Source organism: Grus americana, chromosome 3, assembly GCF_028858705.1.
Source record: "Grus americana isolate bGruAme1 chromosome 3, bGruAme1.mat, whole genome shotgun sequence".
Taxonomy (NCBI): Eukaryota; Metazoa; Chordata; class Aves; order Gruiformes; family Gruidae; genus Grus; species Grus americana.
In genome coordinates, this window is record NC_072854.1 from 97,046,655 (window position 1) to 97,074,465 (window position 27,811).

The following is a 27,811-nucleotide window of genomic DNA, read 5'->3' on the forward strand; positions in this document are numbered from 1 at the left end:
GAGGATGTTTCAAGGAGCACAGAATAAGTTGAATTCTTTGCAAGTGCTCTTCTAAGAAAACTGAACACTAGTGTCAGGCTAATTTAAAATATGACTGATATATCTTTTCAATGGCTTTGCTGAAATCACCTACTTGGCCTTTCTAACACAGTTGGCTATTTAAGAAAAGTTATTTTAGGAAAGCCTCTATCCAAACAACGTAACAGAAAAGGCAACTGATACTGAAGCCAAAAATGAGAAATGGAATGACAGAAAACTGGTTTAAACAAATCTCTGTAGCTTGGACGTGCCTTTTAAATCTTTTTCACAATATGCAATGAGAAGTAGTAACGAATGATCTATACCTGTGAAGCAAAAGGAAGGCATAAATAATGCCATGAGCAGAGCACGCTACTTTTAAGTAGAGGCAGAAGTAACATTGTTGACAAATTAGCTACACTGCACTTAAATTATATAACCGAGCAAAACTTAATAATTGTTGTAAACATGTTAACACTAGCTTTTTAAAATAATTGATGAGCCCATGTCTTCAGGCATTCAGGCTGAACATGACCTTTCTAACCTAAATTTCCCAGGACTGTCAAAAGATTCATACGATATATTTTAATGGCCATTATAGTGCACTGCAAAAATGTTTTGTATTATTGATGCTCTCAGACAGTAGTTCAAGTCACTAGTGCGTGGTGTGAAACAGAGCTAAGGCAGAAAGTACACAGCCTCTCTGAAACAGGACACAATTTTTACTAAAAATGAACCTCATCCTTGGATTTGGTCATGTTGAACCGAATATAGATGCTTCCGGTGTTCTGGGAAGAGAATTCAATGTTCATGACTGATTATGTCATAGATATTACCTAAGTTGGAAAATTTGTATCTGAACGCATATCACCCAAAATTACAAATTTTGATGGGGGTGAGTCTGATAACTTTGCCTACGTATATCTTTATTATTCACTTGAAATATCTATATTTTTCTTTTTAATACTTTATTTAAATGATCCTGAAAGAGCTTAGATAAAACACACTAAACCAACAATAAAGTTTTGAACAAAGCTGCAAAAGCAATAACATCTGTCTTTATTTTATTGATTTTGCAATATAAATGATCTGTTAATCAATTAAAATCTGCCCATGATAAGCAAAAGGAGTGAGTTAGAGAGAAGTCTTTTAAATGGACTAGTAAATCAAATCATAATATCCTTAAAAAAACCTCCATATACCTCTTGCATAAGACCACTGATTAATATAAAATATAGCTCTATATTTCACAATGAAATGGTTAAAATGACAACGATTTGAAATTAACATATTCATAAATTGTTTTAACTTGTAACATTTCAATAACATATTCTAATAAAGATATTGAAAACATACATAGTGAATACTTCCCGTGGCAGTATGAAATGGAGAATAATATGAAGAATGTCAAAAATTAAAAGAAAAATCAAATCCTCAAAAGCTCGAGACTTCACAAAGCAAAGCTGTTAGTTACGTTCACTGAATAGCGATAACAACAACAAAACCAACAATAATTATGATGATGATAATAATACAAAGGCAGATTCTCAGATGCAATGCACTATTGCCAGGTCGATTTTCAATTACATTTCACTGATGTATTCATTTGTTTCTTAATGTGCTCATCTTGCCCATTAAGAATAATTAGCAGGCTTGCTTGGTGATTTCCTGGCTTCTGACAGTGATTTTTTTTCTTTTTTTGTTGACAACCACTTTTACTTTTTGGAAAGTAATTTTTGGATATTATAGTATGACTGGCATGTAATTTAAGCTTCCTAAGAAATTTAAAGGGAAGATGTAAACAGTAATTTTTAAACAAGATTATTTTAATCTATAATACCTACATAAAAAGCATAATACTAGGCATTAACTATTCCTGAAGAGCGGAATCTACAAAAGAAAACAGTATTTTATCCCACATTAATTTAATTTGGTATGCTAAACAATTAAAAAATACCATCAGCAATGATAAAACTTAGCAAAGATACATCATTTGTAGTCTGTGGCACTTGGGGCCAAATGCTACTTCCAGTTACACTAAAAATTCTTACTGATTTCAGTGAGTCTGGTGTGGCTGAAACAGATCTAAATTTAGCCTAAACTTCTGTTATAGCTAGTCGCTATAGAAAAGAATGTAAAAGAAAATTACCATAAGACAGATCATAAAATTACTACTGAAGTCCATAAAACACATAAAATGCAACATAAATTTTATTATGTGCACTTTTAAGAATACATTCCACCTACACTGTAAAGTTCTTAGTCTGCTGCACTTTGGCACCCTGCTAATATTAAGCCCATTGTAAAATCCAACACAATAAAAGCACTTTGAATGCTGAGCCTTCAGAGCACCAAATGTTAAAAAAGAAAAATAAATTCCTGTTAGAGCCTTCCACCAATCACTTCTCTGAAAGGGATTCACTGAGTGAATACAGATGAAGACTCCTTGTAAGACTTTTGGAAATAAAAGATATTTCTAAAACATACTGTGAAAAAACTAAGGTGTGCTAATTAGATATTAACAGTATCTTTTTCAGGAATAAAACCACTTTAATTTGTTTAATTCCAAAGACTGAGTGAATACTTTTAGCACTCGCCAATTTTCCTTGCTATAGAAGACTTCTAGATTTCAAAAAAAGTTCAGGTATGTTTATGGAATCTGCTATGCGAGATATTTGCTGACTTGATGATTACTGAGCTCACCTGAAGCTTTCTGTGGGTAAAATGACCTTTTGTTAAATACCTGTGCTTCTATAAAACATCAGTTTGTTTTCTTAGGCTAGTTTTGAAACATTTTTCTTCTCCCATATTTTTTAACTTCATAATGACATAGAGGAAAGATTGGAAGGGGTGATGCTGATTAAAATACACCGAATAATGAATACTTCCTCCTCAAGACAGGAGGACCACAACTGGGAACTTGCATTTTCAAGAAAAAGGAGACTTTTATAAGGCTTCCTTCAGCTTTTAAAAGATATGGTCTAGGATTGGCTGTTTTTTTCCATGAAATTGTTAAAGTGTTGAAGGCAATTATAGTTACCTCTGAGAAAGTCTTTTTAAAGGTAGTAGCTAATATTATTGCACTGCAATGTCTCCTGTTTTAACAGTCATCAGCAACTGCAATTTTTTTAAACTACAAATTGGTTTAACTTATTTTTTTCACTAAGTACTCATTATGTTAGCTATCAAATAGATACAAAAGTCAAATCTAAGTAATTCTGATGATGCAGTGGCCAAAAAGTAAAAAAAATAGTCTGCCTTAAAATGCAAATGGAAAGATTACTAAGGAACAAAAGCAAATAGATATCTTCCTTTTTTCCCCCTCTCAATTTCTAAGGGCTATTAGTATTCACTGTATATATCTGTTCTTGTTCTGTGCTGATATTTAATGTGGCCACAAATTATGCTCACTCATTCTCTCGCTTAGCCAAAGTCCAGTTCAATTTTCTGAACTATGTATTCATATTAGAAGGGCATAATAGCAATTTATTCTAATATAAGAAATATAATAAAATACCTTCTACAAGGGACAGAGGTGTTTTGCAATCTTACATCAAGAGAAATAATGATAAATTGATAATTGATTAAGCACACTAAATGGGTAATTTGTAGGCAGTTATAACTTAGCAGCAACAACGAAACCATGCATTTCAATATACACTGGAAAAGCTATGACAATATACAAATACTAGGTATGTTTTAAGAGGCTAGCATCTGAAAATTAAAAAAAAAAAAAATCTAGTTCTGCAGCAAAAGGAATATGTGAAGGGAAGCTAATGATTTGATTCACTGCTACACCTCCTGTAACATGCAGCACACACACAAGGAATCTTTCAGCACTCACCCAGAAGACAAATATTTACTACTGTACTTGCTCTATACCAACACGTACATTTTTAATTAAAGAAGAAAATGTGGCATTTATTGTAGGGGAAGCTGTAGCTCTGTTCAAGATATCCTACATCTATTTTTTAATTACTTATGTGGGGACTTTTTCTTAATATACCCCATGCTGTCTGTCTTTATATTGATTGTTACTCAGCCAGTAAAAAGGAACGAGCACAACAAACCAGTTTTCTATCTGAATAAGGATACTTTTGATGGCCTTTTCATTTCCATCAGTTAACAGAACTTCTTTGACATCTGCAGAAATAGCAACCTGAAAAAAAGAGCACAGCAAACAATGAGCAAATATGCTTGTCTGTGTGGAAGTGAAGACAGGAGTGACAAGCCTTCAGTATCATGCTTCCTCACCTATTTCTCTGTAACAATCTTCAATCTTTTTTCATTTTATGTCTGCATTATTTTAATCATTCAATCAAATCAGTCAATACTTTTATCATTCCATTTGCGGGAGCCTCTATCTTGCTATCATTCTGTTCCGTAATTGCATTGTGACAGCGGATGATGGTATTCTGAGAGGCTTTCATTTGCGGGCTTCTGTTTATCTAGTAGAGCCATCATACAAGGCTGTCACTCTGCCTTTCAGCTTGCTTCTGTCTGACTGCCTGATGCCCTTCATATAACTTTGCATTGCAGGCAGATGGCTTTGTAAGGGTAATTTTTTTGTGAGCTTTGACATGCTCGCACATTGGGCTGTAACCTCGACACATTGTATAAGAGCGACAGGTTTGTCAAATGCCAATCAGTGTAACAATATGCTTTTATTTGTAGAGACATAAAAACTTGTCTAATGCACTGCACTGCTACATAATATCTCCTGAATACATGACTCAGAACCCAGAGAATGGTGAACGACTCTCCTGAATGGCCAATCTAATTCAAAAGAATCTAATTACCGAGAGCTCTGGATCATGTTTGTTGGTGTAATAATGCAGGCAAAACATTAGCAGCTATATCATGGTGCTCCAACTGTGATTCGCCAGGCTATTCCTGTATCTTAGCAAATGGGACTATAATCTGAAAAAAAAAAAAAAAGCTTCGGCTATGGCAATGAAAGACAGACCGTACGTGGCCTGGAATGTCACAACAAGAGATATTGACTACACGGAGGTAAAATGTTTCTGCTCATCGAGGCAACCATAAAATCAATATGATACGAAAGCAAGTCAATCTAGAAGGTCTCTCAAGACTCTGCAGCTTGACCGCAGCTGAGGCTGTTGACAGTTCTCTGACCCAGCAGTTGGAGGCACTGGAACATTTTTCCTTTTGTTTCTTCCTCTGAATGGGATTGGAATTGAGAAAAGACCTACCATGAGCCCAGCCAAGCATGTCATGCCACCCCCTAGCTCACACACAGCAAGGTCCCTGAAAGAGAGAAAGGAAATGGTAGAACCCATACAAATTAGATGAAAATGGTCAGAGAGACATATATGTTACAAGAACAAATTGCCATCTGCAGTAAGAACTGAGCTACCAGGAAGTTGTAGAGACATGACTAGGCTACCTCATGTCGTTTTGCGTTTTAAAAATAATTATGAAATAGAAAAGTCACAAAGCAGGCAAATCAGTGGGGGTTCCCTCATTAGTGTTCAGTGCAACATTACCACCGCTGAGCTGAAAAATCTGAGAAGGTTCCCTTTTTTCCCTTGTCAATGGCTCTGTCTTTTAGAACTAAACTAGCTAGAGTAGCGAAAGATAATTGTTAGGAAAGGATAACAATGTTAATCCACATTCATTCTTGCAAAAACAGTTAGAGAAGTAAATGGGGAAATTAATATTATTTATATATCTCTCCATATAGTTATGCCTAAAAGCCTTTTTATATTAAAAAGAGACAAGTTTTAAAACAAGCCATATACCACAAAACAATTACACGTGAAGAAATCTGATCCTTCAATTAGCACTTAAAACTGCAAGTGACCTACAAACAATGCTGTTACGAACAACGATGGGAACAGCAAACAGCTAAGCCACAGAAAACTAAACGAAGTTAGTGTCAAGAGCCAAAACTGAGCCTGAGCAGAGGCTTGAATGCATGGTCTAAAAGGCTGCTTTTAACTTAGACCATACCGCGCTGTTATTAAGACGTGCATGTGAAATATAATTTGGCGCAGAGAGCGTGCCGGATGGGAGCTTGCAGGGGGAGCCATAAGGAATGTCCTCCAGAGCCACGGCCTGCCCCAGGAGGGGAGGAGGGAGGGATGCTGACCCCGCGCCGAAACCGCGCGAAGGGGCGTCTAGGGCAAGGCACAGCCTCAGTTTAGGAAGACACTGCTTTACAGCTAAATCTGCGGCAACTGTTACAGCTGGTAGAAACATTCCCATTGAGACATTTTTGACAGGCAGAAAATGGAATTTCCGCTAAACAGATTTTTTTCTTTTTTTTTTGGGGGGTGCACCTTTTCTTCTCCCCTAAAATAGCAACATTTGAAAGTCTATTTTTATGTGAAAGTATTACCTCCCTACTCACTCAACACTAGAGCATCTAGGAATCCCTATGAGTATACAGATGCTGGTATTTTGTTCACTGAGGCCAGTAGACAAGGCTGTATGACTGTATGCTAATGCTCACTGTCTGGATGGGATAGATTTATTTTTCTTAGATTCCACAAATTTTATTTGAAAAAAGTCCAGTTGTCCTATTTAATGGAAATGAGACAAAAAATGGACATAGTTCAGAGGAACAAGCTGTACATAAACCCAATGAGAATATAAAACAGATGTGGGAAATTTGCAGTTTGTGGTTTAAATAGAACAATTTTTCACATAAGTTTTTATTTTTCTAAACCATATAATGTCATATATATTAAAAGTATATACATACAGTTATGTATATAAGATTCACAAGGCACTTATTCCTTTGTAAGAGTCATGCTTATTGCAATAAACACAGAAAGTATCTAGTGTGGGGGGTTTAGTGCATTTTGAACCAAATTTGTACGTATTTAATATCTGAGTATATACACACACATATACAGATACATATTTATGCACGTAAATAATTTATTTCAGTGCAGAGTTCCCTTATTAGCAAATTTTAAAAATCATATCTGTATCTCAGGCAATATTTAGTGAGATTTATCAATGAAAATTAAAATAAGAAACTCTACTCTGAGTGTATTGTTGAGAAAGCACAATCCAGAGAAATCGGGATGCCCGCTTCCTCCGTGGAAGTTTGACTGATCGCTGCCTCCGAGTATCCAGGCTTGCATACCCAATCTAGGAAAATATCCTGTTAGTGAGCAGCACAGGGAGGTTTGCCGTGAAGAGCCCCTGAGAACAAGCAGAGCGTACGAGCCACAGCATGGGGCTGGACGGTGAAGCGCTACAGGGACAACCCCCCCCCCAGCAGCGAAAGTCACACAATGCGGTGCCCAGCTAAACTCGGAGGAAGGAGCAGGGGATACCAGATTAGGTGTGCTAGCTGCCTCCTCTAATGGGGTGGGCTTCGTTCAGGTGGCGGAGGGAGTAGAAATGAGGCTTTACGAACCAGGGCATGCTGTGGTGCAGGGTCTTTGATTTCAGACAGGGGTCTGAGCAAGCTGCAGGAACCAGCTCGCAGCTGATACGCTTTCCACTTTGGTACAAGGGGCAGGGACTTACAGCTTGGTCTTCCCTATTTTACCAACACCATATGTACACAGACTGAGGGATTTTGTATACTCCAAGCTGGTTTACTTGGCGTTAGCCTTGCACCCTCACTCAGAACACAATTTATGCCTCCAAATGCATTGTTATAATGGCTTTTCTTGCGCCTCGTTCATCCTCTGAACAATGAAACTTCAAGGATTTCCCACTGCAAAGCTCTATATACTCAAGGGGAAAGACACAGGATACAGGATGGATTTTATTTTTAGGTGTTCCTATTGGAGCATTGATAACTGTCTTCTACAAGTTCAGAAAATGTGAAAAAACCAAAACCAATAGTGCAGGATGTCTCAAAATTGTTTCACAACAGTTAAATACAGGTGCAAATTCCTTCATTGCTATATGCAGTGATTATTAGGTATTTTATCAGGTAATATTTTGCTTGCTTTTGCAACAGATGTCAGTTTAAAGAATGTCTTTTATTTTTCCTGACCTTCACAATCAGTACTGATCGATTGGAGCTTCACTTTTGTTTCCCAAAAATCAAAGTGAAATAAAACGCCTTGAGTGGAAATCAAAAGTCTTTGACATATAGCAGAAAGCTTGCTGTGCAATATTAGTACCCAAAGGCAGCTCAGAGTTCTTTGTTAAGAGCAACATGCTTTCACCTTGAACATTTTAAATTTAATCTGAAGACTTAAATCATAGCAATCTTTACCATGCAGATACAATAAAACTAACAGATTGGAAAATATCTTTTTATGTTTAACTCTGTACCTGAATATTTCATTGTGCTTTAGGCAGTAGTAAGCCAGCACTTCTTCAGATGGCCAGAGACCTAAAAAACAAAGATATTCGCCTTCTTAGAACAGATTTTTTTTTTCTAAAATAATATTTGAATAAAAATTACCATTTGCAGACCTCTACCAACTGTTTCATTTTCTAAATTTGCCATAATACCATGGAATAAAGAAACAAATAAGACTTTTAATAGAAGACTTCTGATTTAAGCATTGGAATTGAATATTTCATAGATTTAATCCTGACTAATGATCAGAAGTTTACTTTATAGAAACAGGCGCACACACATAAATGTACACATAAATCTACACAAATACATACAATTGTCAAGACTTTAAAAGTTATATAAAATGTAATTCTACAAAACTTTTGACATTTGGGCATTCACAGGAACATCAAACTGTTTGTACCAGGCCAGATGCAAGGCCCACCTTGCCTTGTAGCCTTTGTCTCCTTTGTGGACAGGAGCCCCCTACTTTTTCATTAGCTGTCTTCTACAGTCATTTTGTTTCTTCCCAGTTTTAGTTAGCTCCTTTTCTCTTAGGTTTTGTTAGGTCGGGCATCAGTCTGACTGTAAGAGACACTGCCCAGCAAGACATGCTAAGGACAAATACAAGTTTAGGGGAATAATGCAGCATTATTTCTAGTTGTGGCTCAAGAAGTTCCTGAGGAGGAGAGGAGATACAAATGGTAAGTTCTGTTTAATATTCACCAAGGGATTTTTCTAGTTGTTCTGTGGACTGCGGTAAACTTTCCATAGCTGCAACATCCCGTGGCAGGAAGCACCACAGTTTACCATGCTGTATAAAGAAACATCTCCTCCCTCTAGTTTTGTATGTGCCTCCCTGTCATTCTCATTTGAGGCCCTCTAGTTCTCGTATGGGAATAGACAGGAGCAATCACACATTTTTCACCTAATCTGTATTATTCATGGCTTTATAAGCTTCCATCATAAAACTTACACTGGTCATTGTCAACCTTGGCAAGTACTTGGGGGCATCCATGCAAATTTACCCCTTCAACACCACTCACTCACGAAACTCGCCGTTTCCTCAGGGCGGTTCCCCACCTCACTCGAAGACCTGAGCGAAGGGCCGCGGCCCAGGGAGAGGGCAGCGCAGCTGCTGCGTGGCTCGCGCGCTCTCCGCCCGGCCCCAGTCTCCATTGCTGGAGGGAGCCTGGGGAAACCAGGCTTGTAGCCAGGCACTTGAGGTAGGGTCCCAAAGTTAAGGGAGGGTGAATCAAAGGCACGTGCAGCCAAATTACGGTTACATGTGTTTTTCATCTGTTGTCGCTTAGCAATGAAAAAAACATGCTTACGTATCTATCCACAGGTAAAAAACAGGGTTAGGCTCCTTCCCACAACACACAGCATTATGAATTAACGTGACAGGAACTTAATGTTACAAACTACAGACACTTCAATGTATTTCAGTAAACAAAACCAGACATGTGGGAGCATCCTTTAGATATTTCTAGACAGGTAAGCTGAATTTCATGCAGCTTACCAGCTATGTGCATACTTTAGACCATTTTTCATAATTTTTTATTCTCAGGACTTTAAAAACTTCACCACATATTTGATAGAAGCACAAGTTTGGGAGAAAAATCGTCTTCCTTTTAAATCACTTACAGCCTGATTGCAACCATCAAGTATATAATTTTTCCTTTCCATCCAGTAAGTATTCTGAATTACCCCTACTCATAATGATAAATAATGAAAATTTATGAATGTGTTGTCTGCATGCAGATCAAGCAAAAACCTAGACAGGATTTCTCCAAAACTTTGCATATAACTTTTGGATGACAAAGATTTTAAAGGTAAAAAAAATAGAATGACAATTCATATGTATGACAAAACCACTAAAGCAATATTGGTATTTGTTCTGTTTCTGAGAATTTAGGCTGATTAGGTGTTTGCGAATGAGCTATTTTGATTAGACTTGCTAAGGGTTAAAATAAAATATTCACACACGACTACCCATTCTTCAGTGAAACATATACTAAGAATTGTACAGGATTTTCCATCTCCCTTTTGAGCATTTCAATGCTTTTGAGCATTGAAATATGCTAAAATGACAGATTTTGCAATAAATATAATAACTGTTTAAATATTTTTGTGTATAATATAAAGAATGTTTCAGTTTGCAGTGACTGGTGTATACTCAAGCAATAAAAGTGCTTTTTTAATATTTAGTGAATACATGGCTAATTTAATACCATTTATAATACTTATATCTCACATTACCAAAAACCCACACACCCACAAACACAAAAAACCTAAACCCTTTTACAGCAAACTTTTAGCCTGAGCACATTTTAAAAATTCTTGTCAATTGTAGCAAAATCCTTCAACATCTGAGTTTTCAGTACCCTCAGTCAAACGTCTCTCACTTTTCTACGGTTATTATTGAAAGGGCACTTTGAACGGTGTCACTAAATCTTTTATGAGAGGTCACCGTTCTTTCCCCTGCTACCATTGCGGTGTTGATACGGGCTGAAACTGCAGGTGTGTCAGATTGCTCTGTGCTGAGAGAAGCGTAAAGCACCTTTGGAAAGACAATGCTCTTCTTTAGGCGGATGCTAGCGATGCAAACGAATCTTCTCCCCGCTCCCTTCCCCCGTAGGGAAGGAAGTATCACCTCAGCAATGAAATAGAGCGGCTAGCAGCTAAAGAAGCAGGAGCCAGGAGGTCTTTCACGAACACAGGTCTCGAGTGTGGAAGCACACCATGCTTCCAGCTAAGCCAAGAAGCCAGAATACCTGTGTTAATTTTAGTAAAAGGAAAAGCTTCTCGTGCTTGAACAGGTAGGTAAGCCTCTTTGCCTTCAAAACAGGGATAAGCTTAAAGATCCATGTGGAGGAGTTTGCATTCTGCCTTCTTCCCCTTCACTCTGACCTACATTCACCAACACAATGACCTACATTTTGAAGTTGCAAGTGTAAGATAGTTCTGCTTCTGTTAGAAAATATACAGCTGTAATGCAGAAATGCAGCAATTCCTATGAGTTAACAACTACCACTAGGTTGTGAAAAGCATAATTTATTTCCTGCAAACACATACATATGGATATGGATTAAGTTGTCTGTGAACACACTTCAAATAATTCTTTCATATTTAAAATAAAATTATTCTCATTTTGTATTATGAATTTGTTTATAAATACATAACATTGGATGGGTACCTATTTGCATGTGCAATTACTTACACATGATAGTCAATTATTTACACATGTATAGGCAAAAGATTATCAAAAGCCCCCCAAATAGTGCTTCTATTTAAAAGTCTATAAATATACTACAAATCCTAGACAGAGGGGCTAAAAATCTGACTGTACAAGGAAATGGAAAGAAGCAAGAGTTTCTTTTTGCAAAAATATATATTTTGTGACATTTACTGGACATTTTAAAACTCTTTATCACCTTGATAACTACAATGTGAAAACAGAATAGTTGCCAGAAAACATTGGAATCTCTGTTGAAACAAATAAAAAAATTAAGTTGTGTTGGTGTTTAAAGGAGACCCTCAAGTAGGACCGTTGATTTGGCATGTCTGAAGACACGGGAGAGACATTGCTCACAGAGCAACGCCTGCCCGCATTTCAACTCTTGGCAGGTATCCTTTCACCGTTAGGATGGAGTAGGAGATCCACTACAAATGTGCCATAAGACCGATGATGTCTACTTCCAGACAGCTTCATGCTACTTACTACAGCAGTAGGGGTAGAAAAACATTATCACTGCATAGGGTGATGATGGATGGAGAAATGCTATATATGCAGAGACATAGAAAACACAGGCATTTCCACAGCACTTATCACCATAACATAAAATCTCACCACAGTAATGAAGTCTACCTCACAAGAACTTGATGACATCATGAGTTTCTATTGTCCCAATTTTGCACATTGGGAATCAAACTAGGGGACAGAGACAGATTAAGTTACTTAAACACACAGAATGTAATTATGGGAAGGCCAAGAAAAAAAACCTGAATCATTCTAAAACCTTGAGGTATGATATAATCAAAAAAGACACCCAAATTTTTCCTATAGAGGAACAACGCTAACAAAAATCACAACAATGCTAAGAACATGTAAGTTAAGTTGTTTTTATTACTCTCATAGTGCTTCCTAATGGAAAGCGTCATGTCCTTCTGCACTAGCCATGGCACAACAGTTCTTTAAAGCAACCTGCAACCCACACGGACTAAATCATGTGTAGACAGCCTTCTGAGGATCTTTTGTTTTAACCATCAGGTAGAGCACCACCAGTCCAAAGCAACACGAACCCTGTGTTTCTTCTGTGCCACATCTAAAAATGCTGAGTCCTGTATATTACAGAAAATTTTCTATAAGAAATAAAATTATCCAGGTTTTTTTTTTTTTTAAATTAAAATTTTTGTTTCTCCTCCATGGCTTTTTACCACATACTTTAAAGAATGCTGTCACACAGCTGGATAACAAATATTGAGATCCGATGTGAAGTTCTTAAAGAACAGCATGTTACTACAAAATTCTCAGGATAGAGCACTGAGAATTTTGCGACATGTCTTTTTAAAGAAGACTTTTGATTATTGGAGCCCATATGCCTCTGCACTGCTCCATAGGTATAAGAAGTTACAGTAACTACCAATTACTTGAACTGGGACTAGTGGAACTCTGCTCGACTGTCTGCCAACACTATGCACAGGAAACAAAGGGGCAACTGGAGGCGACAGGTGAACCGTCCCTTGAAGCCCTGAGTAGGACGTATAAAGCTGTCCTACAACAGTTTCCCTCATGCTAGGAGATTAAGAAGTTCCTTTCCAAGCTAAGCCAAATGCAAAGTTTTGTCACTTTTCCCTAGCACTTCACATGGCCACATGTACAGATGTCTGATCTCAAAGTTCAAATTTTGTCTTTTATTTGCACTATTAACCTATGAGATGTCTTCCTATTGATTTGAAGTTTCAAGTAAATTTTGCACAAATCCTATCTTAATCCTCAAAAGCAAAGACAATTTAAATTTGAAAAGTCAGTCATTTTCCCCAGATGAATATATGCGAAAAGATCTTTTTTTCTACTATGTCCTGATTCTTGACTACATGAAACCACCTTATTTGCTTTAATACTCATGAAAGTGAGAGGGGGGAAAAGCATTATGGGCATTGAGATGAATAACGTCTCAAAAGAAGTAACAACAATTGCACTGAGCAATGATGAACTGTTTTCTAACCCTTAGAAAAGTATTTCTTATCCTGTCTGACACCAAGACACATTGTTGGCAGAGAGCAGAAAAATCTTTGGTACCACAATGGGCTGTGCAGAGGTGTTCAATTAAGTACCTATCTGGACAGGCAACTATTCCCCATCTCCTCTGCTAAAAGACTGTAGAGTGGATGGAAAATCCCTAAAACTAAGATATCTACTGGAACAAGCTATTCTAGAATTTCACATAAGGAATTCCAGGAATTTAAGATAAGGTCTTTCCACTCTTACTGTAGCATCGTTACAAACCTAATTTTACAGTGTCAAACCTTATTTTCTACTATGCCTTATATTCAAGTCAGAAGGGAAGGTAAGTTTGATGATTTTATCCTGGTTAGTTTTTGTGTGGTTCACCACCACCGTGCACAGCAAGAAGCACGGTACACCTGCTGGAGGTCCTGGAGAAGTAAGAGAGCACAGTTCAACAGCACAGCAACTCGGAGTAAATTTCAAAATGAGGCTCTAACCAATATTATGAGCCCTTCTGTCAGTGGAGCACTAAAATTCACTTCCAAGTCAAAGAAAAAATATGAAATTATGAATAGCACAGTTAAGACTAAGTACAAAGTGGATGCACAGCGTATGTCTGCCAAATACCCCTTGCTAGTAACATATAACATGGTTGTTCTACTTTGAGTAATTGCTTGAGTAAAGTCTACTTGTAATTAACTGTACTGCTATAGTTTGCATGGATAGTTCTAAAAATTTTTCTAGCCTCAACTTTCTTCAAACTCCATACCTCAAGCCTCTTTTCAAGATAATTTGAAAAATGTTGCTGAGTACAGTCAGGAAGTAAAGATTTTTTTTTCATTCAGTTCACACAGCATGCAAAATGTGACACAGATGAAAGGATAATCAGTAATCCAGGTTATCTAAGATCCCACCTAAGGTGTACTGAATCTAAAAACCACAAACACATGTAATAAGGCACTATTACCACAAATATTCAAATTTTTAGCCGCCATAACGTGCATGGATAGAAGAGTGGAAACCTTCCACAGAAAATTACTTTCATAATAATCTAAAGACAAGTCTGGTCACTTTAGTAAAATTAAGAAATAGAAGGAATTGCTAAGTGAGGAAAAAATGCACTGAAAAACTCTTGTTATTTCATTCTGTTTGCAGTACACAAACCCCTTCTTTTCAAACTTGCACCCTCAACTTTAAGTTTACATCCATCTACAGCGGAAGCAGATAAAACAGGGGTCATCATCACCAAGCTGGCTGCAGATGGTGTGCCTGGAATTGTAAAACTATTTTCCTACAAAATTTAATTTGAGAGCAGATTTTCAAAAGGAGAACAGCTACAGAGTAGCGTGCCCTTCTGGCCGTCTGACCACCTCAGGTGTCAACATAAGAGCTAACCTGTTGTGAAAGTCCAGTCGTCTAATCTGAGGCTCTGCATTCTGAAATTTACCCCAAGCGTATTTGCAAGCGAGCAACTTCGGTGATAGATGGACACAGTCTAAAAAAAGAAAAGTATTTAATAGCCTTTACAGTAGCACCTTACACTCCGTGCCTTTCTGCAGCTGACTTCTGCACACGGCAGACCATCTTTTAAGTCCAGTGAAGAGGAGTAATTTGAGGCAGGGAGAATGGCTAGCTTACTTTTCCACAGCAGGAATGCTATAAGTGAGTTTGAAAAGGTACAAGAACACCAGAAGAAATAGAAGATATGAAGAGAAACACATCTCGCCATTTTTCCCTACGCACATACATTTCATAGAAACTCTTGTCGCTCCTTCAATCTAAAGCAGAATTCATGATATTCAGATCATTGAAAAATATGTATAAGCACCGGCTGAGATCTTCAGCCTAGGCAAAATGGCCTCAGCACTGTATCTCTCACTTTCATTCTCATTATTATTCATGACTAGGAGGGAAGAAACATGATGGTCTGCAATCTGCAAATTTCTTTTAGAGCACAAACTTAAGAGGCTCGGTGGAACTGATGTGGAAATACAGAAACAAGTCAAAGCTGTAAATGTACGCATATCTCTTCCATAAGAAAAATCAGCAAACTGTACAAATCTACTCGTATGATTGTCTTTAACATCCTTTTTCCAAATGAATGAATTTGATTGTGTTGTGTGTGTGGGTTTTTTTACCTAGTTTTCAAATAGTTATTAAAAATTAAACAACACTGGAACAAACCTTTTGTGATTATAGCCTTCATTCTCCTGCAAAAAAACGGATCTATAAATTTATGTACCATTGTAGATGTAAATTACAAAATTTTATATTCAACTATATTAAAACATCTATTCCAAAAATGATTACCAGTTGTGAAAAGCAGACAGGCTTATCACTTGCTGTCAGTTGTTCATGTCTAGTTAAGCAATAATGTGCTAAAACTGCTCTTTTGTTTTGTGCAAGAATTTTGGCAATAGAAGAAATGAACACTCGTTTAATAAAAACTCAGGCTGCTTTTTGCTTTGATGGAGGAAGCAGCTGCCTGTTTTCATTTGCTGCAGAGCAGCAAAACCCATCAATATAATAAGCAGCTTAGATGCATCCATCCACAGCATCTGTAAGGATATAGGGCTATTCGCTCAAAACCAATCCTTGGTTTAATTTTAACAAAGATGTGTCTGACATATTTGAAAATGCATTATAATAGGGTTTTGAAATACTAGCATTTTCTCTTTTCTTTTTAAATACTTTTCACAGATTTTGAAAGGCAAGTATACATATTGGAATGATAGAAATGATAAAACAAATATTGCTATAGCAAACAACAGAACTAACCTAAAAATGCAAAGATGTAACATTAAGAGATGCCTCCTGGTTCACAGACTCTCCTGTTCCTTGAAAATATAGAAAAATAATATTTCAATCTTTTCAATGAAGGGTTTTTTCACCATAACCAAGAGCAGAGAAAGATACTAGAAATAAGTATCACAGAAAAAAAACCCTGCAAAGATCATAGATACATTATACAACCTTATTTCCTGAGATACACTTTTCCTTCCCTCCCTCATGCTTTGTTAGAAGTAGATAGATGAATATTAACGCTCATTTCCAAAGATATTTATCAAATTGTTTTCTACTATTGCCTGAAAGTAATATAATTTTTACTGAGTTTCAGCAGTGTTTGTCCCAAATGACAACTTCTAATTGCAATAAAATTTTGTAATTAAAAATAGAGTTACAGGACTTTCATATATAATTACAAAAACAAGAAGAGAGAGATAAAAGACCACCTGAGATATAAACCATAAAACTCTATTTTCCCTCTAAAAATGTGATATGGCACATTTATATTATTAAAAATTCTTAAGACATTATTATTATTTTAGTGCTGTTCGGCTTTCTAAGACCTTTCTAAGCTGAGCTTTTAGATGACTTGCACATTAACTGAGAAGTCAGATAATTCTTAATCCTCCTCTTTTTCAGATCCAATAATGGATAAGGGAGCATCTTAGCATGATCAACTAGCAATCTGCCTAGCCTGAGTGGTAGTACACCTGAATTTAGGATTAGTCATCCGGTTTTCATAATATCTGATTTAAATGAGCACTCATTCTGGGAAGTGTAGAAAAAGAATATTCAATGATATTTGAACTGTACCATTTGAATATGTAACAATAAAATTTGAGTGCATGCATATTTATTTGCTTCACAAACAAAAAGCTATACAGAAAGGAAGATTTTAAAGAATCATGTCCAGACAAATAGTTGGATAGTTCAATTAAATAACTGCTTTTTTCAGTATTCACAACAGCTTATAGAGACAATCAACCATATCTCAGCTGTAGCCTTGTATCTCTCTCTAGTCAACTCCAATATCCTAATTTCATTTTTGTGTGTAGAGGAAGTAAAGAAACTAGTTGGTTTGAGGGTTTTCGTGTGGTTTTTTTCCATGGGTTTTATGGGTTGTTTTTTGTTGGGATTTTTTTGTTCTGTTTTTTTAAAGATATATCATGGGTAGAGAAGGTAACAAACCTGTAGATTAACCCTGGTTACTAATATTGCTTATCTTCCTCAAATATTTCATAGAGAACACACTTATGTAGTGATCAAGATAAATAAAGCGGAATTTATTTGGGGGATTTTGATTGTGTTCAGAAGTGGTGTCTAGAGCTTGGATTTCTCATGTGGTTTTTTTTTCTCCCCCCCATCAAATCAACTAAACAAAGACGATACCTTTTGGTCCTAGTAGCTTCTCATTCAGTATTTTTCTCCTTTATCAAACTCTGCCATTCTACATAGTTTACCAAACTATTAGGAAAGCATCTGCTCTGTGCTGCCAGGAGATATTAATTGTGTGCAAGTGGAAATAATAATTGTGTGCACAGTTCAGTTTGAAGGTTTTGGACCATCTCCTTCTAAGAAAACAGTGTATCTCAGTACCTGGAACTTCATATACTGGCAAAAGGTGACCATGTATCCTACATATTCTTAAATGAAATCGTTAGGTCACCATATTCAATGGGCTTTGATTCTTTCTCCGGGGGTATCTTCAACTGGTGCTAAGTGTGCAATATTTAAAAGTCTATACTACTGGCAACCATCCTGCAGCAGGTGCCCAAAATCTCCCTACATTACTAAACCTTGTTTTCATCTCTTACATGGGATTAGATTTCTAATGAGTTCTTTAAGTGAGAAAGCTGCACAAGGACGAACCACTCTCGGTCATCTCATCTATTTATAGATCCATGTGGATCTATGTTCCATACGAATTTGACCAGTAAGAGCTAAGGCAAATGCTATCATTTCTAGTGAGGGAAAATAGTTAAAGTTTTTTCTGAAAGGTCAAGGGTTAAATAAGCACAAAGATCTTCAGATCCTTCCAGGTCAGGTTTGACATACATTCATAGAGCAACAAAAGAGAACTTACACTACTATTGCTCATGGCTGGTTTTTACCTGAACAGGTTTCAAGAACCATAGCTATTGATCTGGCACTTTTCATGAGCACTAAATACAATGGGCCAGATCTTCAGCTGGTGTTACATGGTATTATGCCCATGTATCCCAGCCTAATGAACCAGCCTTGAATTTGAAATATGCGTGGTCTTTCTGAGAAACTAAGTAGCCTTTGTTATGTTGGGATATGCTAGTAATACTGCTTTGGATCATTTTGCAGAGTCAAATCCAAGGGTATCCTTCCCAGGAAATCAATGTTTCAGTGGGTCATGTTAAGGGAGGATACAAAAGTGTTAAGAACAGAATTTAGTCTCCAAAGTGGTCTGAAATATAACCAACCAATTTTCCCCAATTACTTTCACATTTCCCATGTTACTGTAATAAACTATGACCTAACTGACCACATTCTTATTTCACAAAGCATAAATAATGCAAAAGAGCAACACAGGTGCTACAAGAATTCCGTTGAAAAACGTTGTAGAACTGTATAAACACTTACTCTTTTACACGCTGACACAGAAGTGCTCTTAGGTCAAGAATAATGTGCGTTGACTAAGATATATAGCTTAGGGACTTACGCCACTTTTCAGTGTTGAAAGAATATATTTCGGAACGTCCAGTGGATTGAATCTCAAAAACAAAGGAACGAAACCAAAGCAAATCATTACACCCAATTTAATGAAATGAAAGCATGAAAGAGCCTATGAGCTAACCTTGTAACAACATGTTTAGGTCTATCATTGGTAGGTCTTGAAAGAAAGTTGATCAAATTCTTAAGTAAAGTGAGCACACGTTCTCTGACTTCAGGAATTGCTCAGTCATTGGGCCCCATCTTTTGACACTGCAATTTAAGTGGAAGACTTTTCCCTTGTGTGCTCCATTCCATGGTGACTACAGACCCTTGGGCGACCCTAGGATTCTCCCTAGGGAGCAGCAAGGTTTGACAGTATCTAACCTAGGCAACTTTATTCTTTGAGGCAGATTTTTACTAATGGCAAAGCCAACACGGTAAGTCATCAGTTTCTACAGCATTTCTTGCACAGATAGACCTTGAAACACTATGTTAAATCTGCATGCTGAACTCCCATATTAGCAGGTAGACTCCTCAATACCTAGATTATGTTTTTTCTTAATGAGTTTTGAGCTCAGACTTTAAAGATGGAGAGGCAGGTGTATATTCTTCCAAAATTCCAACTTTTTCCTTAAGGATTAAATGTGTTGTGACACTATGTTCATTTAGCTCTCCATCAATAAAGTTATAACGAGGAAAAACACTTTTTAAAAAAGTAGTTGTATGTCACTGTTATAGTAATTAGCAGTTAACAACAAATTTTAGCACTTTCTTGTTGTTCTTTTTTCCTTTTAAGAGTTTGAGTCCCAATAAAAGAGTAATTTCCTGTTACTTCTGGGGAAGGGAGAGGGGTGGAGGAAGAAGGGATCATGAAATATGCGCAATTTCCACATATAACACACTGTTGAAAATGTAATTCTCTATGTGTTCTTTTCTGAAAATATGTTCTATATTCCTGGATTGTCTTTGCTATCAGAAGCAGGATTGAAATCTCCACTTTAGTATTTATCTGAGGCTGTGATAGCTCAGTTGTCTGCCTCCAAATGCCAAGATAGGGGGAATCTCATCAACCGGAGACCAGCTGCATGATGGGCAGTTAATAGATATATCAAACCTTAGGATATATGCTAAGCTGAGGAGATGATTGGTCGGTTGATATACTGATTGATTAGCATAGGGAGAATGGGTTTCTTCTTGACAACCTAAGATTATGCTTCAGCTAAGCTCAAATTGCTTACACCTCTTCTATTGGGTTTAAAATTACAGTCCTGTCATCTAAAATCTCTCTTCAATGAAATTTTTACCATATATAAAAATTAAAGGGAAAAAGAAAGTAGTTGCAATGGATAAGAGTAAATGGAGTAGATATATTTCACACTACTGCTGTTGGTACCACTAGAAAAAGTTGATAAGTAAATCCACTTGAAATACGTTACATATTCTGTACACTACTAGAGAGCACTTTACAATAATTTAGAAGGGGGGGAAAGTTCAAAATACTAAAAAGGAATCAGTGCTGATATTATTGCTTTAAAAGAACGACAGCAGTTATTAAGTAAGGTAATTATACCTTATATATAGTTGTGATACTACCAATACATTTTTGTCCTCTTTACAGGCATTTCCTAGGTTTCATAAAAATTTATTTAAATTATATTATAGACATTAGAGAAATATCATATAATTGCAACAGAATGCGCCACCTCACAGGGAAAGGCTTACATTCTGCAATCTAGAGAAGCTATATATATACTTCTGTGTTTTTCCTTGAGAAGTCCAGAATTTGTTTTCCCAAGAAAGCAGATGGAATTAAATTTTATTTATAAAATATTTTACACTGCGTCATCAGTAGGGCACAGACACTCAAATAAAACACAATATTTTAAAAAATTACTATACTATGTAATTATATGTTGCCAAAACAAATGCATTTCTTACACGTATCATCCATTTAATTCCCAGCATTACGTGTTCTTCATAATACTGGGCTTTGTCAGTTGAGAAAGATACAAACACTCTTAAATAAAACATTAAAAAAACAAACAAACTTTTTATTATCTTTAATTTGATACTTTGAAACACTTCTCCGCTTGGGCAAACAAGAATTTAGCAGTCTTGTAACAAAAGGAAAGCGGCTCATTGAGAATGTTGAAATCTGCACTAATAAATAAGACTGGGTTTCTCAGATTTTTTTCTTCCCTTTCGTATCTGCTATGAGCGGTAGGGGATCAGCTGCAACTCAAATCCCCAGCTGAACAACCCAAATACAACTGAGTGAGCAGACTTAAAACAAGGCCATTTATTGGTGCCTGTTATGCAAACAAAGCATCCAAGTCTTAGAAACAGATGTCAACTGAAGCATATGCTTACTGTAAACTGGAATTTGATTCTCTTTATAAAAATAGACTTAAATGGGCCTTCAGAGACTAGGCTGCCTCTTGTTGTATACCATTGCCTAACTTGATTCAGCCGTAAGCTTTTTAAAAGATGAATAGACTGATATCCAAGGGCAAAAAAATAAAAGTAAAAAAAAATTAAATGGGAAATAAATGATAACATGTTGGAGCAGTTCCCAGAAGCAATTTTACAGATTTTCTCTAAAAACACAAGACAGGAAGTTCAAAGCGCAGTGCGGGTCACCTATGGCATGTCGAGTTATCATTTTTATACCACTTAGGGTGAAAAAGGGACTTTATGTTCAAGTGGCAAGTTTAGTACTCTGCTTTTTCTTCTTCCTTTTTTTTCCCCTTTTTTTTTTTTCTTTACCTCTTCTCACATCTTGATGCCTTTTAAATGTCACTTATTTTACATGAGGCAGTTGGTGGAGACATGAGTCAACAGCAATCAGAACCATTATCCCCTGCAGCGAGCCCTGGTCCTAATGCATTATGACACCTTAGCTGGCCAGCCACCGATTTACCTTTCTGCTTCTTAGGGAATTAAGTGGCATCATGTGAAAATGGTTGTGATATGAACAGCATGGGCATAACTGGTATTAAATTTACCTCTCAGCCTAAGTGAATTTTCCTCACATGTGACTAATCAAAATGAAAGCTGTGGACATGGGCAGATCCGGCCAGCACTTCTCCACCCCTGGGATTGGGGCTATTTTGTTTTATCTCTTTGTACAAGCTGGCAGAAGTTTAAAGTGAAGGGGATAATCCAGTGCTGGTGTCTTTATGAAATAACATCCTTACATGAAGAGGCTTTTAACTGTCTGTCGCTGTCCTCTCAAAAAAAAAAGAGCGTGACAATCTCATTTTGCTGAGCACCCTCCCATGAAAGGAGAAAATAATAGCCATAACAGCTATGGCTAGTACTGACCTTACATGATCCATTATCCACTAAACACTTTAAAAGTCAGTTTTACATACACTGTGGGGGAAATTAGAGAACTATCACAATCATTTTCACTTTAGTGAATTTGCCTTCTGTTTGAAGTCAGTTACTCGATATCTTCGTACATAACTCTCCGTATTGCTCCAAAAAAGGAAGAGGAAGTCTTGCTTTAAAAATCGATCTTGTTCAAAAAGGTGGGAAACACATCATACTTTTCCTATTCTGATTAATAAAGATACTGACAGCAGTGAAACTCAATTTAGTATGAACTTTCTTCGGAGTAAATGCGAAATAATACAAAAATCATTATGTAATTTAGAAGTGTTCAACATCAGTACAAAAATATTTTTATCAATCATTTCACCTGAGATAAGTAGGTGCCAAAGAAAGTGCAGGCAGAGCAATTATCATCCTGTGCAGTCAGAAAGATATTTATTCACAGACTAGAGTGACTTGCATTTTACTACAAACCAGCTGTGAATGTTACTGATAATAACGGCAGTGCTAGATTTTCCCAAAGTACTGTAGTCTCTTTCTAACAACTTATTGTACAGGACAAAAACACCTGGAGCATGAAGTCCTCTCCTACTTGCAAAACTGCTCAACCTTCTGTGACTGTGAGAATTAATTTCTAATACATGAATTTTAGGCATTTACTCTTTGCTGTAAATTAAAGTCAGTAGTAACCCATAGCTCAAATTAGAAGTATTTCTTCTCATTTTATTCAAACAAATGTTGATTATAAGCTATGACTCAGTGGCTCAAATTTTAAGATTGACCCAGTCTATCTGAACATCAGTTTTAGGTTCAAGTCTTCCAAGTTGTCCTTTCTAAGCATGAAATTTGGCTATGCATTAAATGAGTCTTTTTTTTTTTTTTTTCTCCTCACTATGATGTTTTTATTCTGCTTTACACACCAGGGTTTGCTAAGTCCAGACAGTGTTAGAAGACTTTCAACTTTCAACAATCTGTTACTGTATGTAATGCATGTTTGACTGGAGAAAAATAATAAAAAAAAATTAAAAAATAACCAGAAGAACTAAATTATGTCATTTACATTATCAAAGCATACTTTTCTTACAGAGAGACATAGAAATACACAGATTTACATCAAAGTATCTACCTCACATATAATACTAATTTTTTAAGAACCTAAACAAGCACCAACAAACACTGTAAATATTCTTTAGACTAATTTCTAGAAATGATTAAAGGTAAAGATTAGGAAGAGGTTTCAGATTTTTAATCGTTACCAACACAGGAAAAAATATTAATCATGCATGTGGCTTGCCTGGGTAACCTTCATTTTATCAATGAGGCCACATAATTAAGGTCAAGTTAATGTAGAGGTGGAAATTTAGGGAACACATCAATTAAGATAAACAAGAAAATTACCTCTTCCCAAAAGGATTAGCCTCAAGTGGAAAGGTTGGTTCAGAAAATTACAATCCATTTGGTAAGGAAGATGGATCCACAGTAAAGTTAAATCTGAAGTGCATAGGCTGGCATATTTTACCCAAAAGAGTTGCAGAAAAAAATTGGAATAGAATCATGTTTATTTTCCTTGTGTTATTCCCCTCCCCGCCCCAAAATAATAAAATGATTTGCACAGCAAGAATGGCTGCCATAGGTATGACATGTGTCTTCCTTTTTTTTTTTTTCTTTTTTAGTTTCAGACTTAATTGGACCTTGAATTCTTAACAGCCACAGAAAAGCAGTTTTCAGTGACGTTACACATTAGCGTCACTGTAAAATATCTGGACCAAATAGATATTTGTAAATAACCACTTAAGATTACCATGTTTTGTACCCTGAACAACAAGAATAATTATTCCAGAGTTTGACAAGAAACATGAGAGTGACAAAACACAAGCAAAAATTATATTCTTCATTGTCTAGAGGGCCCTGTCATTTCCCATTTAGTCATGCCCACTTCAACGTCTCATAAAGGATTTAAAAAATAAAAAAATTCCATTAATTGTATTCCTTTTTTTGTTTTATTGCTTTTGTGACAATACAACAAAGAAACTAAGAGACGTTTGAATAGAATATGGAGCCTTTAGTAAGATGAGAAGATCTATAACTGTTTGAGACATGGAGACTTACAGTGACACTCCTCTGACATACTCCGCCAGAAATTCTGCACCTAATTGCATGCTACTTTCCCGCTCCCTAAACACAGAATAACACAGTAAACAAAACAAAGGTGGCAGATTTGATAGAGTTAACAATGAAAACGTGGCACTGGGATAATGGTTTTTCAAATGCTTATCTTGAATGCTTTCCATTGATCACGTAGAAGTACATCTGGGAAGCTGGGTTTTTGAAAATCTATATGTAAACCCACCAACATATGCATGTATTTGTTTCCATCCTAGAGTCCTTATAGGAAGCAATGGTTTGCAGAATTATTACTACTAGCTTCTCTTTCAACAACTATACCTCCAAAGTAACTTCCAAAGCATCCAGCGCAATTTGCCTCATTAAACCTCCTTGGGGGCAGTCATTGCTCTGACACGTCTGCCAGTACCGAAAAGCCCAGGACCAGCCTGACACGACCAATGCAATCACTGCTCACCTTCTGTCCTCTCCGGCTTCTCTTTCCACAAGAGTGGCTCAGAAGTGTTACGCCGCCCTGACCGCTGCAGCGCCAGGTACGTTCACTTCCTCTCATGGTCACAGCACGTGAATGAACCTAGCATGTCTATTTACAGACCCGCTGTCCGACTTCAGTTTCAGCTGACGACAGAATGGGTTTATGCCATCCTTTTTTTTTAACAACATTCTCGGACTTACATTCTGGGAATCCATGCCAGCTTGTCTGTATAAATGTGTTTTTCTTATTAAATAACAAAGGTTCAGCTTGAGTTTTCACTTTTTTTTTCCTTTATTAAATATATACTGTAACATAAACTATTCTTTCTACTGAATTGACATGCACACTATAGGAATTTCAAACTATTCTATCCTATAGAGGAGCAATACATTATGACAGCCCCTACATAACACTGAGATTTTTTAATTCAAAACAAAGACTAACACAAGTATTTAATCTCAGCAAAGCAGCGATATCACATTTCAATATCACTTTTTTTTTTAAATTCCGTTGCAACAAACTGTTCCAATAAAAAGCTATTACTGACCACAAATTTGGGAACATATGTGCCAGAGAACACATAACATTGCTGCAATATTGCTTATTAGGGCAACAAACTTTTCTTTCTTTTAGTAAAGAAAGATTAAATGTGAAAACGTATGAAAGACAAACAAACGTATCTATATATCTGTTGCTAAAATGGCTGAACAGGAAAATAGGAAAAAATACGCAAATGCAGCTGAAAGGCACCATTCCAATTATCCCCTGAGTATTGTTGTACACCTTAGTTTTGTTAGGCATGATAAAGAGGAGAAATATTAGAGCAACCAAGCAGATGGTCTGTGGAACTAGATTACACACTTCAGAAATAAGAGAGAAGCAGCGCATTCAACCCTTCTGTTTGGACAGAAGAGCCGTCTTAGCCTGTCTGACCTATTAGCTAGTAAACTGGAGCGTACCGCCAAGTGCTATCATGCTGTTCCTTTAAAAAGCAAACAACCTCACTTTTTATGATAGGCACTGGATCATTTTAAGAGAATTGTAGGTAATGTCTGCTGCATTAGACAGATGGTCATATCATGAAACCATATACAAGTCACCATGACTAAAACTCATGTTCACTATCTTGTTAATCCGCATAAACTGCAAAACAAAGTAAACCTATGCTGAATGCTTTCCGTAGTAGCTAACGGTTCATATATACACACATACGTATAACACTCACTCACGACTTAGGCATGTAATGAGGTTCAATGTTTTATTTGACATGCTTTTTCAGAACCTGGTATTAATTTTGTATGTATAATTTTGCAGTATGAAATTTCTGATTCTAATCTCACCTTGATTTAGCCTTTGCATTGACTTCCATGGAGCCAATGATAGAGAACGGACAATTTAGATCCAAGAATAGTATGTATCTTCTCTAGCCATAAAGAAGCTAAATACCAACAGAGAGTAGACCAGTACTCTACCAAGGCCAGGTTTTACTGTCCATTTTTCAAAATACCTGGGTTTTCTTCTGCGCATGCTTCAGAGCAGCTAACATTATATTTGCAGAATGTCATGACTACCTTTGCAATAGTTCGCTTACATCTCGCACTCATGCTTACGCAAGGAAACAAAGGAGATGTAGCCAGCCTCCTTGGGAGTGGTCAATAAAAGCACATCACTCCACTAAACTGCGTATCAAAAGATCCGCATGGTAAATATTCCCCCTACTAGGGCTGCCATGGAATTGGAAGAAATATTAAAAGAACTGAATTTACGCATCTTGCTTATTTCTGATGCACATCTGAGATATTATTTGGTAATAAATAATTACTTGGTAATTAAATCTACAGCTTTTAAGACAATTAACAATTAGTTAATCTTTCTTTAAAACAGTAAAAAAAAAAAAAAAAAAGTTTCCAGCAACCAGGCCTTTTCAAGATGAGTTGTCTCTACATATATTCACATGGAGAGCCGCTCAAGGCTAGAGATGGTTTCCCCCTCCCACAACTACAGACAGCATATACAAGCCCCACCTAACCTCCTGCTCAGTTGAAGAATATGTAAGATAGCACATTTCCTATCCGCTAGGCTGCTCTCAGCCACAGAACTACAACCGAACCCGGCAGACCAGGAACAATTTCAAATTGTACCTGGAGAGTTGCTGGTAAGTAACTACCGCCTCTTCCCCGCCTGGCAGCCTAGGTGCACATTCCCCGTCAAACTGACCCCAGGCAGTACTGTAAACACGGTGACAGATGCCAGGAGACAGGTCTGAAAAACTTCCAAATGAACAATTCTAGGTCTGCAGCACTACACACAGCAGAGTTCCTGGATACTTTCCCGGATGGTTTAACATTTGGAAAAAATACGGATGGGAAACAGTGCATGTGTCCAGGCTGAAGACGTCTGTAAGCGAAGTCAGAGATACAGACTCCGCTCTGCTGCAGCACACGCTGACTAGCAGAGATCTGCTTTGTCTTTTGACCCCAGAGATCTGCTTTGTCTTTTGATCCCTCGCCTCCTAACAGAAAGCGTTGGACCCTGTGCAGGCAATAAGGGGCACAGCAAAGTCCCATTGTAGGTCTAAATGGTGTCTAAATGGTTCAGCAATCTTCTGACTAACAATATCCCTTCAACTAAAGTGGGAGGAAAAGGGGGAAAGGGAGAGCAGAGGGAAAGGTTTTTAGGAGCAAAAAAAATGGAATAGATGAGAGTGCTTATGGGTCATGCCTTGAATATCAACTGATCAATCACAACGGTGGTCCTGGCTGGGTTAAAATACAGAAAAGAAAAGAAAGGAAGAATATAATGACATAAGAAGGAGAATATATTGTGATTCTTGATTATATCTTCAAACCTGATGGATTAGGTGTGCTAGAAGGTTGAA

The 27,811-nt window shown here is 36.9% G+C and overlaps 1 protein-coding gene across 1 annotated transcript in view; it reads right to left on the minus strand.

Annotated features, from left to right (window-relative positions):
- CAMKMT (calmodulin-lysine N-methyltransferase) overlaps nt 1–27,811 on the minus strand; it is a 225,180-nt gene that overhangs the window by 34,847 nt on the left and 162,522 nt on the right. The window contains exons 4-6 of the mRNA XM_054820757.1: nt 8,287–8,347; nt 5,232–5,286; nt 4,114–4,177 (exon numbers count right to left, since the gene is read on the minus strand). Of these exons, the coding sequence (XP_054676732.1) occupies nt 4,114–4,177; nt 5,232–5,286; nt 8,287–8,347 (180 nt within the window). The remainder of the gene's footprint in view (nt 1–4,113; nt 4,178–5,231; nt 5,287–8,286; nt 8,348–27,811) is intronic.